Raw genomic sequence first — 12,839 nt, 5'->3', positions numbered from 1 at the left:
ATACCTTGGCAGGAATGAAAACTGCTTCTTCAAAGTGTTTTTTGGACCCTGACACTATTCTATAGGTGGCGAGGGAAACTCAGTTGAACTACAACACCACTTCAAAAAATCTGGAACGTTGTGGGGTTGTTGAAAGCCTAAAGTACAAACTAGGTCATCGCTTTTATATAGTGAGTTCTGTTGTTAAGAACTGATGTTCTATAATGCTGTCAGATTTCTTCAACATATTTTACAGAAATACATATATTGGAACAAAAGACACCTACAAATCCAATGTTAAGGTTAGCAGTATGTGAACTGACTCTTTAGCAGTCATAAGAACTAGGGTTAGAGTGGAATACATATGGAACTGCTCCAGAGTCAGGCTGAGGAGGATGAAAGCATTATCCATCAGGTCATGAGAGGAATCTGGGCTCTCTGCACATAAGCCCAAGGAATGTTTTAATAGTGAGAAAATTTCAATCATAAGAAAACTGAGGTAGTAGCATTTGACTTTTCAGTGGTAAACCTCAGCTTAGTTTTTTTGTGCTGGCAAGAGTGAAAAAAAAAAAATGAGAGCTTTTTTGTGTTTGAGCTCATAGTGTTCAATTTCAGTTCTTCTTGAGTCTTTAAAGAAAGTTAATTGAAAACCAGGGTATTTGAGGCTCCAGTTCTGTGCTTAAGCAACTGATTGGTGGAGGAAGAATTCAGGAGAGATGAGCTATAAAATTCTGTTTCTGTGATGGAAGATCAGATTGCCTTTTTTTGGTGTTATTTGAATATAGATGAGATGATACTGCAGCCTGTCTAAAGAAGGTTAAGGTGCTTCAAGGGGCCCTTTCTTTGCATTCTGGGACTCACTCATGACAGCATGAGAAATGTTGAGAGAATGCTTTTCAAGGCCATTACTTGCACATACAAATTACATCCCTCATCACATATTTTGAGGAATCTGTAACCATGACAGAGTTACACAGAAGGCGAGAACGAAATGGTCTACTGGAAGGAATGTAGAAACATTGCACAAATGTGCAGGGGTGGAAGTATGACAGCTGAAGTTCAGTTGGAGTTGAAACTAACAAGGAATCTCAAAGGCAGTGGAAGGGGCTAGTGCATTGATAATGAAAGGAAGGCAAAGGAAGAAAGAGGAATGTTCCTGATGAATCTGAGAAAGTAAACATCACACTCTTATTCAAGAACAGTGGGAAGGAAGATCTGGGGAAGTGTAGGTAGGTCAGCTTAGCCTCAGTCTCTGGGAAGGCTATGGAGCAAATCCTCCTCCTTGAACCTATTTGACACTGTAAGGATGCAGTGAGAGAACAAGTGAAAGTTTGTCATATATGGACTGCGTAAGTGGACTGTAAGGTTGGTGGAAAATTGGCAGGGCTGTTGGACTCAAAAGTTGTGATCAGCAACTTCGCTTCAAAGTGGTGCCTGGTTACCAGTGGCATCTATCAGGGGTTAGTATTGGTAGCATTGCTTAATATTTTTATTGGTGACACAAATAATGGGATGTCTTTACCAGTCAGGACAATAGGACAGAAAGAAGTAAACCTATGCAGTTGTACAGGCTGTGGACTAATTGGTTAGGTAGAAGCTTTTTTGAAAAGACTTCAGGATCCTGGTGGACATCAAGGTGCAAATGAGTCTGCCGTGTGCACTTGGTGTTATTGAAGGCCAGCAGCATACTCAGTTGTACTAGCAAGAAAACAGCCAGCATATTGAAAGAAATTTTTCCCTTTTTACCACTTCTGAGACTGCATAGGAGTACTGTGTCCAGTTCTGGACTTCCTAATACAAGAAAGGCGTTGACATACTGGAACATGTTCAGAGTCAAGAGTTTGGGGGTCATCAGGATTGCTGAGGATATGTAAGGAGATGCTGTTAGAACTGTGGTGGTTTGGTTTTTGGGTGGCTTTATTTTTTCTTGTCTGAAGAAGAGAAGATAAAGGGAAGATTTTTAACATTATCTTTCTGTACCAAGGGCAGGATATAGAGAAGTTCGCTTAGAGGTGCACAGTGAAAGTGTAAGAGGCAGCAGTGCCAGTTGGAATGTGCAAAATTCCAGTTAGGTATAAGAAAAGAGTATTTCACTGTGAGAGTGATGAAGCTGTGGGAAGGGTTTATACCTAGAGAGCTTGTGGAATCCTCTGCCCTCAGGGGTGTATGGAACCCAGCTGGGCAATATCCTGAGCAGCCTCATCTGATTGGACCTGCTTCGAGCAGATGTTGGACTAGATAACCTCCAGAGTTCCCTTTCAGCCTTAAATAGTCTGTGATTCAATGAGTCAGTAAACTTACAAGCTTGTAGAATTAAACTATCCTTATTTTTAGATTATTAGTCAGGTCTCAGGAAGTGTGGTATTTGAGTTTTCCCTCATTACCACCAGTGTTTATGGCCCACGACTAGTTATGTAAAAACATCTTATGTTTTTACTGTTACAGCAAGAATAAGGGCAAAAGATTTTTTTTTTTGACTTACAATATTCTTAAGCTCACAATTATTTTAGAAATTGAAAAATGATTGACCTTGAAGAATATGTAGAAAACAGGGGGTTTCCCATTGTTTCTGCTGCATTGTTTTTGTTCTTAAGGATTCTCAATCAAGGTGTTTAGATCTGCAGCGCTTGAGAGGTAACTTTTGGATTAGATGGGCCCCAGAGCTGACACGTGACAGCAGTAAACAGTTGAAAAGTCTATGAACATCCAACTGAAACAAACACAGGCTAAGAAGTGAACTTTAGCTTAAATACTTAAAATACAACCATTTTGAGAATACAAATAGAATGACTAAGATAGCTAAATGTGTTTTTATCTTCAGAGTACTTATACATTGTTTGGGTTTTTTTAATATTCTTTCCAGAGGTGGATGAATCTGGAAAAAGTTACACTGGAGAATAAAGGTCGTACACTGTGATGTGACAAAGAAACAAAAATATACAATAGCTAAATTTTACTTTCTCTTTCATCTGCGCATATTTGACTTTTCCTACACCAGAGGAGTATAAATGCTCAAAACCTGAGATGCTCCAGCTTTCCACAAGTTGAGTTCTTAACATCTTTTGCTATAGATCTGTACAATGAGATTGGTTGGAAATACTTCTGATTAATTATCTCACTTTATCTCTTTGTTAATTTTCTAAAACCATATATAACCAATGTGAACAAAGGCATGCAGGGAAGATAGTAAGATGTGAAGTGTTCAGCAGTAGTATTATCAATGTGCAATAAGATATTCCAAATATCTCATCCATAGGACTTCTCTTTATAGAGAGGATTTTTCATTCTTCCTCTTTCCCACTCAGACAGCATCAATTAAGTTATCACTGTACTTAAAATGTCAGAGTTACTAATACTTTTGCCATCCTTTGTATGCAAGGAAGTGAAAGTAATGCAACAAACTGCACAGTAGTTCATCTTTTTCCAGAATAATGGAGACAGGAATTACCCAGTAGCGTAGCTCTTGTAGGATGCTGGCCTGCACTCTAAGGACATCTGACTGTATGGAATCTGGTTTCCTTCATTAAAACTGAAGTGAAAGGAGTGCATGAAATGGGGAGATGAAGTTATTTATGCACGACAGGGTAAGTACAGATGGGGATATGGAGTGGTTTCTAAAACCGAAAGAGCATTTTAATGCCACCAATATTGCAGATACTGCTCTACTAATACAGTTAACCTATGCAATAGGATTTAATGAGGTCACAATTTTCAGTTTCTATGCCTGTGGTAAAACTGCAGTGTGAATCCCAGCTATTTATTTTTAGTGCATTTAGGTGCCAAATGGTGAATCAGATGAAGGAACAGATTCAACTGGAAAGAAGAAAATGATCAAGTTAATTCTCAGACTGATTAGTTCCCTCATTGGATTCATCGATCAGCCACTAATTCTGATGCAGGGGTGGGAAGGATCAGACCATGGCTAGTGACACTGTGACTGCTACACAGGAGAAAATCAACGCTAAACTGATGGGCGAGCTGTGACATCAGTAGCATGGCAGTAATGTTCTAGAGCAACACTACTGGCAAACCACAGTGCCCAAATAAATAGCTGACTCAGGTTTGTTTTCAGTTGGTGTGCCACTGCAAAGTAAGGCTGCGATTGAAGCGCATGGAATATGCTGTAGGGATGCCACAGTGGCATTAGATGAGTTTAGTTTAGCTCATTTGGCTTTAAGTGTTGATGCTTTTGAAACTGGCAGGAACTGGAAAAGGAGGGAGTTAGTAGGTAAAACTAGTCCAAGGCATGGAATACCGTCTGTGTAATAAAGCCTACAGTAGAGGCAAGGGCTGTTCAAGGACAGTGTCAGTTTGGTGTGGTTAAATAACCTGCCTGGAAAATAATGAGCTTTGGAAATTGTGTTTTATGACTAAACTTGTTAATTCAACATTTTCAATGAGCTGATGTCATAATGTGCATTAGGTACAAAGTCGGTCAAATCTGATTCAGTCTTTTAACTAGGGCTGCAAAAGAATAAGGAATTAAATTTGGCAGAACTTATTGAAGGCAGAAGTTAAGGTGCAGGTCCTTCCAGATTGCTCTGTGACAGCCAGCAGGTGTGACAGGAGGGTAGCTCAACTGTTGGGGACCTCCTCTCTGAGCTCAGATACAAGGAGGGGGAGCATGAAGTGTGGAATTGGGGGTGGGTACACAAGAAAAATGTAGGCACTTTCCCAGGGTGTGCATGGATGGAACTAGAAAAGCCAAAGCTTGACTGGAGTTAAACTGGAAAAGGACATGAGATACAACCAGGGGTTTTGTGTAGGTGTATTGGCAAGAAAAGGTAGAGCAAAGAAAATGTGTGAGAGGATAGTGGAAGAATTAAGTTCAAGAGTAATTTTGATAGTTCTTGCTTATGAAATTAAACAGATCTTTTTATGGGTTGAATTGCTCCATTACAGAAAGTGGGTGATAACTGCATTCAGGGGATGCTATAATGAAACCTACTATTAGATATTTAAAAAGCAGAGAAAATTCTTGAAAGTGTTTAGAACTGAGCTTCAAGTTTTTATTTTACTGACCTTCAGTGAAAAGTTGATAGCCAGCTTTCAACTGAAGCTGATACTTCAAAGACCTTCTAATTGAATATTCTGCTGTTATCCATGTATGTGACTCTAAGTAGGACATAAGATCAATGTGTTACAAAAAAACTCTTTCCTGCTGTCTTGTTTAGTAACTGGAGATTCAGAGAGAGGCTTCTCTTTATCTGTAATCAGATTTTAATAGAGGGGCTTAAAGCAGATACCTCCTAACTGCTGATTATGATGTTTCATGTGTTGAACTGGTTTTTAATGTTATTGTGTAGCTGGTGCACTAGGTCTTTGATCTGCAAAGAAACATTACTGATGTGCTTTATGCCAAACTTAGCTTTAAATGTCTAAATAAACTCAGTGTATTAAAGAGATGATTGTGTCTTTCCTTTTGCAAGGGCAAATTGTTTTCTGAGGCTTTGTACAAACATTTACACAGTTGTTAGTGAATTTGTAGATCCTCTCTAGAAAGTGAAAATAATCTTTCAGGAGGGGTGTGGCCTTTTACTGAAGGTATATTTTATTTTGAAGTTGGTGTGATTGTTTGACTCTGGCTTAATTATGTCTCCTTCAAAGTACCCTCATAACTATTAACCTTGTTGCTGCTCTGTTAGACTCTAAAAGATGGCAAAAGTCCCATAAAACTTCCTGGGAGAATTGGTCTGTCACTTTTTGTCTAATATACATATGTTGTTCCTGCAGGCGTAAAGGAAAAATCATGCTCTTTGGCAGTTCATGTGGGTTCTACCCATATGCCTGTGGAGAGTATGGTGTTGTGTGGGTTTTTTTTTTAAAGAAAACCTTCAACACCTATTTAGTACAGTCTTACTTTCAACCTACCAAAATATTCATTACTTTGCTGTCTTAGAGGTCAGTGTTGAAAATCATCACCTGATAAGATTGCTGATAACCAAGTTAATGGTCAGTGTGATGTCTTTGGTCAGTGTGATGTCTTTGGTCAGTGTGATGTCTTTGGTCAGTGTGATGTCTTTGGTCAGTGTGATTCAAAGCCATCATAATTTCAGAAAACTTTACATAGAGAGAACTCTTTTACTTGAATTTTTACTTCCTATGCTGTTTCCTGCCTCAGCCTCTTAAGTGCTTGAGAAACCACTTTGTCTCATTCTGTTAACAAAATTAGCCAAACCTTCACCAGAGCTGCTGTATTTATGAGAGGGGGCTCAAATCTTGACCTCATGCTTAGATTTTCTGTTATCATATGAAGATGTCAATCAGCATTTGGAGCTTGTTGCTATAGCTGCAATATATTTCTTTGGATGTGGGTAGGGGTAAGGCATAAGGGTTTTTTAGTTGACTTATAAAACTTCCACCAAAACTGTTTAGTCTCGCAGTACAGAACTCCCTCTGGAAAAATAATTCATGTATTGTTTCCACGGATACCAACAGAGCTCTAGACCAGTGGTCTCCAAACCTTTTTGATCGTGCACCCCATCAGTAAAAAAAAAATACCTGAGCATGCACCACCAATATATCTATATTTATTTATAAATTATATGCATGTGCTACTGTACTATGTAGTATGTACATTATAAAACATAGCCAAAAATGGAAATTAAAGATGAGATAAAGGTGAAATAAACACTGGTTTTACACACAAAAAATGCAAAAAGTATTTTCTTGTCACATCTCAATAGATTCTCTGTGCTTTTGCACCCCACTTTGGAGACCACTGCTCTTCCTATGGGGAGATGCTCCAGGCAATATAAATAAATCTGAAGGCTAGAGAGGAGTTGTCTATGAATAGTCCTGCAAGTTTTCTGATGTACATGTGTTAGAGACTGCATTTAAAGCAAATGTTTGTGCCAGAGTTTGATCCCTGTGTATGAAATGGATGGATTTGTCTTCTCTTCCTACTTTTCTATGTCTTGGACTGGGAGTAGGAAAGGGCAAAAGAAGTTTTATAACATTCAGTGGTCTGTATTACAGTGGCTTTTCACACCTATGAAACAACTGGATATTTGACTTTGTTTATTGCAAAATCTAGCAGTACTTTTTTTTTAAATTTTTGTAACTTACAGGTTATCTTGGTTCTGTTAACTAGAACTAAAACATTCTAATGTTTGACTTTGAATGCTGCTGATACATTTTCTTGGTGCTAGTATTCAAATCCATGTAATCCATGTTTGGGACTAGTTTAGGAGAGAACAGAGGTATCTGTGGTATGTTCTTTAAAAATAAAATGAAAAAGTCCTATAATGTAAGCCAATGAACCAAATAATATTTGTGAGCTGAAGGAAGGGGGAGCTTCACTGGACTGTCCTAATCTTAGGACATCATGATGCTAAATTTCTTCTTGAATGTGGACTTTGTAGCTTTACTGTGTGCTGTCCCAGGAGTTAACTTGCTTGTCCTTCTCCCTTACCCCCTTATTTACCATGTCTTGGCATGCATCAGACATTACAGGAGTTTTTAGAGCCTGTTTTAGGGTAGTAATTGCCTGTCTTTTTACATGGTTGGCTTCCTAAATTATGCATCTCAATCCTTAGTGTATCTGCAAACATAATGTGTTATATAAATGCCAGCTGTTTTAAAATCGGTGGGAAGTGGCAAGGTGCAAATAAGAATACGGGTAGAGCTTAACTTCTGGATAAGCAAAGTATGTGCTGCTTCCTTATATGCTTTTTCAGATCAGTGTGGCAATTTGTGTGCTGTTAGTGTACTGTGATCTGGATTTTTTTTTTAAATTGGAACAGTTGTTAACATTTTCCCACCAACGTTTTGTACTGAAATTCAGCAGAAGAGAAGTTACATCACAAGGCTATCTGCAATAACTTTACTGTAAACAAGGGGTTAGACCTTTAGTTAGTCACATTAGAATTTTATGTTATAAGCTATTGTACAGTGTTGATAGTCCACATAGCTAAAGCTGTGGACTTTGTTTAGAAGTACAATTTGTTGCTGTTCTGAAAATCATAGGTAAAAGTAAAACTATCTTTTTCCTGATGTCTAACATGCTTCAGAAGCCATAGCTGTTTTTCAGAGTTAGTAAAAGCAGTTGCACAGGGTAGTTTTTTTTTTCATTGTGCTACTTGCTGCTACTTCATGTAGCTTTGAATCCAGGACCTTCAATAGTGTGAGGTCCTGACCTTTGAGACCAGAGAATGTACAGTACTTTAGTCAAACACTGTTGCGTTGCTTTGACTTTCGGCATGGTATATTATGAGAAGAATTGAACATTATGTGGATAGGAGAGGAGAATTTTGAGGTTATCTTGTTATTTGGCCAGTAGTATAAAACCCTGATAATACAGAACATCAAATAAGAATTTCTTCTGACAATCTTTTTCTCTGTTCTTAGAAGGGAGGTGATGTCTGGAAGATACATGTCGAGCCCTTTATTCTGTGAACTTTCTAGATATTTGGGGCAGAAGTGAGGGAACTGCAGGGGCTCTGTAGAGAAGTATGAATTGGTGCTGCAGCTGAAATTCTTTTGGTTGTTTTTCTGTGGAGATGCAGGGCTTGAGGTATAATGCTAAATTTAGCCACTCCCTCAAATACTAACATTGTTTGCACGTACGAATAAGAAGTCACTTACGACATAGCATGTCAGTATTTGGTTTCCAGTAACTTCTCGTCATTACTGAAGTGCAGCAAATCAGTTTATCCTTAGTTGCACAACCCAAGGTGAAGAAACAAAGCTGATTAGGCACTCACTAAATTAAATTTTGTTTACGCCTTAAGAGATGTCTCAATCCACTAGTATGAGTGGCATTAGAATACAACTTCCTGTGTCCCGATTTGGTTGACTGTCTCCAGACTCTTTTGTGTCATATAGAATTTGCAGGTGCTATTTATAAAACAGAGTGGACAGTTTCATCATTGGGTTTTAAACTACAGATGGTCTGTACTCACTTGCTATGATGCTGACTGACTTCTGTGTATCTGGTTTCTCAGTGTGCAAAAACTTCATTATGTGTAGGAGCAGGTAAAGTAACTTGGATAACTGGGTTCCTGGTTGGGGGGAAGGAGAAGCAAAATAGGCCAATGTGAGAAATTTTTTTTACAAGCTCTACTGTTTTGTTTTGGTGTTGTTTTTTTATTTATTTAATCATGAGTTACCTGGTGCACTTGAGGTGCAGTGTGGAAGGAGGGACCAAGGTTGTCTTGCAGTCTGAAATGCATGGATGAGGGAAAGGAAGTTGAGCAACTTAATTTCCATTTTTCTTGGGCAATGACTTAAGTTTTTGGATGGAACATTCTTCAGCGTATTTGAAGGTGTTGGATTTCTTCAAGCTCTTGGTGTCTTAGCTCTAAAATTTTGCTTATTAGATTATGTTTACATTGAAGGGTGAAGATGTCAACCGGACACTTGAAGGTGGGAGGAAGCCTCTTCACTATGCAGCAGACTGCGGACAGCTTGAGATTCTGGAATTTCTGCTATTGAAAGGAGCTGATATTAATGTATGTACATCGATTTGCAAACAGGTGTTAGGGTCTTCCTCCCACATACACATACGTAATTGCTTAGTTTGATCTGGGCCTTCTGAGGGCCTACAGGAAAGGTGGGCAGGGACTCTTGATCAGGGAGTGTAGTGATGGGACGAGGGGTAATGGTTTCAAACTGAAAGAGGGGAGATTTAGGAAGAAGCTCTTTACTATGAGGGTGGTGAGACACTGGAACAGGTTGCCCAGAGAAGCTGTGGCTGCCCCCTTGCTGGAAGTGTTCGAGGCCAGGTTGTGGCCTAGGGGAAGGTGTCCTTGCCCATGGCAGGGGGGTTGGAACGAGATGATCTTTAATGTCCCTTCCAACACAAACCATTCTATTCTGTTAGCTGATACACACATAATGGGTTGGTGTAAGTGCTTAAATGGTTACTGAAAGACTCAGATCAAACTAAACAATTTGATGCATTTGAAAATATTTGAGAGGTGGTCTCCTAGAGGTTAGAAGCTTAAAATTATGTTTAATAAATGTTTTCATTCTTTTTGGACACACTAGAAAAAATTGGTTTCAGCTATATAAAGTTTAAATTTAATTTTACAATGATTAGAAAAATAAATCCAGTAATCACATCTAAATGAAGTTTGCATGAAATACATATTAACATCTGTTGGAAGGAGCTTCAGAAGACAGTGCAATGCATCCTTGGCCAGTGGAGGATCAACTTTGTTTAAATTGGTGTACTTGTCTCTTTCTTTGGAGACATTCTTTCTTGTACAAACTTAGTCATTTTGCTGTACCTTGACATGCATGGCTATTTTGATGTACCAGTACAGCCCAGCCAAGCCTTTTCACATCAAAATAGCAGTGTTCTCCAGGAAGTGAAGTTTCTAAATACTTTAACCATATACCCCAAACACTGTGCTTTAGCATACTTGTCTGGAAGTTAATGTATAAGGCGTCTTGGCCTTAGTCTTTAACAAAATGCCTTGGACTTTTTCCTTGGTATCTGGAAAGATTGTCTCTTCCTCAGGAGTTCTCCTAACTGGAGAGGAGGAAAAAAGAACAGCATTTCAGTTGCTCCATTTCTTATTCTTTCCAGGACTATAGTTTAGAGAAGACAGCCTAAACAGTGTTTCATCCAAAACTGGTTTCTGAAGACAGACTGGCTGAGAAATGGGAGATCTAGGAGTAGTGTTTTTAAATTGGGCAAAAACTGTCAGCTGAAACATTGCAATTTCTGTCATTGGCCTAAAATTTAAAAAAAAAAATAGACAAGCTTTGGGATACCTAGGAGTCTTATGCAAGAAATAGCTTGCTGTTACCTGACTGTTTTTTTTAAACAATGACTTTTCTTTTTAAAAAGGAGAGTAAAAAAAATTCTGAAGGAATGCATTTCTCAATAATATTCTTTAATACTTACCTTCACTCTACTGTTGACAAAACAAAATTAAAAAGTGAAACCTTTTAATGCTGTTTGAAATTATGCTTCAAATAATTGTGTCTCAATTTACAGGCTCCAGACAAACATAATATCACACCACTCCTATCAGCAGTCTATGAGGGCCATGTTTCCTGTGTGAAATTGCTTCTGTCAAAGGTGAGATACAAATGTTTAGAACAAGTTATCTATTAGCAAAGTATACTACTATGATTTTTTTTTTCAATAATATTATGGTGCTGCAGATAAGTTTAGAACATCAAACAAATGCTGTTCTTGTTGCTAAACCAGCGAGGGTTTATGGAGAAGATAGTTGAAGGAGAAAGTTCCAGGACTTTTGCAGAGTAGCAAAAGTGATAGTGACTACTAAGAGTTCTGTGAGCTCCAGCTAGAGAGCAATTAACAGGAAATCAAGCAAGGAAAAAAAATGCATTCCTTCAGCAGACAGGGAGACGTGGGATTTAGCTTTGGCAGCTGCTTGAGTGTTTCATGTGATGGAATCTCCACTGTGAGGTTGCTCAGAGGTGTGGTTTCCCTCTGCTTTTGCCAGATGACTGAAAACCCATCTGGGTTGGCAGAGTGAGGGGAAGTAAAAGTAGGAAGACAAGCTTTCTGTGTTGTAAAGCTTGTAAATTTTGTCCTGGGGAGAATAAGCTTAATCTGTTTCTGTTCTCCCTTTGATTCCTATTACAAAGGTGATCCATTTTACAAACCAGTAGTTAATTCAAGCAATGTTGGTTTTTTTTCTTTTCTCCATTCATATCTGTTCATTTTTGTTGCACCTCTTACTTTGAAAAGGGGAGGTTAACAGTGCATTTTCAGTATATGAACCCACTTAAATCTTTTGGCCAAAGGGTTTCATGCTGTGTAATGTTTTAATATGCCACTTCCAAGGTAAAGTTTTGCTGAACTGCCTTAATGCTGCATGAGTTTCACTTTTCTTCACTTCTCTGATCCTATCTAATGTTAGTTATGCCTTTCTGTGAAGAAATGCTGTGACTGTTAATTTAGCATTCAAATGGTGCATCCAACTTGCTTAAATTTGTTGTGAGGACTGAGCTTTCATTTAGAATCATTATATGCACATTACAAAAAGAGGTATCCTTTATCCCATGTTGTATTTCTTTCCATTTCTGTTTTGAAGTGTTTTGCATTCCAAGTAAGTTGCTCAAATAATAAATAATATACCTCAAAACTTGAGTTCGCACATGAATTGTCTGGCAACTAGTAAGGGTTGTGCATTCATTGTAGCCTCTGTCAGCGAGGGCATTAAGGTCCTTCCTGAACCAGCTGTTTCTCACACAGCTTGTGAGAATGTATTGATCTCCATACTCAGTACAATTTGAACGGCATTGGTTAAGTTCAACAGTCGTAAACATGAGGCAATCTTATAAAGATGTGTAGAATGTTGTAAGAAAGTGAACTTGGACTGGGAGATGATGCTAGAAAACTGTTTCTGCAACTGGATAGTTTGGGAAGGCTTGTATTATTTTTAGATTTCTTCATGCAGAGCTGAATGTTGTACTACATCTGCTTGCTTCCATTCATATGGACTAGTGGGTGAAATATTTATGAACTGGGACTTTGCTCATCAGCTCGCTCTGTTTGAGGCAGATCTTTCTTTTAGTAGAGTTATCTTATGACCCTTGTTTGAACCTTGTTAGAGGGTTGTCACACCTCATTTGTAACATAGTCTGATTTCATATGTTCTTTGATAGCAGATACCTGGGAGATCAGATAGTTCAACCGTTACTGAAATTTCTAATAATTACTGACTATGTAACTTTGACTGTTTAACGTTCTTCCTAGTTACTTTTGGAGTGGGATGTACTTTATTATTCCAAATGCAGGACAAATATTGAATGTCTGATGCTTGTGTATGTAAATAGTGGAACTGCAAATGCAAACCAGGGAACAATATATCGAAGATTTTGCTTCAAACTGTTCTTTGTTGCTTTTGTAAATGCTACGCTGCTTCTTACTGGTA

The 12,839-nt window shown here is 38.3% G+C and overlaps 1 protein-coding gene across 1 annotated transcript in view; it reads left to right on the top strand.

Annotated features, from left to right (window-relative positions):
* The window catches only part of MTPN (myotrophin), a 40,368-nt gene that overhangs the window by 14,812 nt on the left and 12,717 nt on the right, over window positions 1-12,839 (top strand). Inside the window, exons 2-3 of the mRNA XM_086467759.1 lie at window positions 9,318-9,431; window positions 10,928-11,011. Of these exons, the coding sequence (XP_086323885.1) occupies window positions 9,318-9,431; window positions 10,928-11,011 (198 nt within the window). The remainder of the gene's footprint in view (window positions 1-9,317; window positions 9,432-10,927; window positions 11,012-12,839) is intronic.

This window comes from Leptosomus discolor, chromosome 1 (genome assembly GCF_034619465.1).
Source record: "Leptosomus discolor isolate bLepDis1 chromosome 1, bLepDis1.hap2, whole genome shotgun sequence".
Lineage (NCBI taxonomy): Eukaryota > Metazoa > Chordata > Aves > Leptosomiformes > Leptosomidae > Leptosomus > Leptosomus discolor.
Note: the sequence above shows the minus strand (reverse complement) of the source record. Positions and strands in the feature narration are given on the sequence as shown.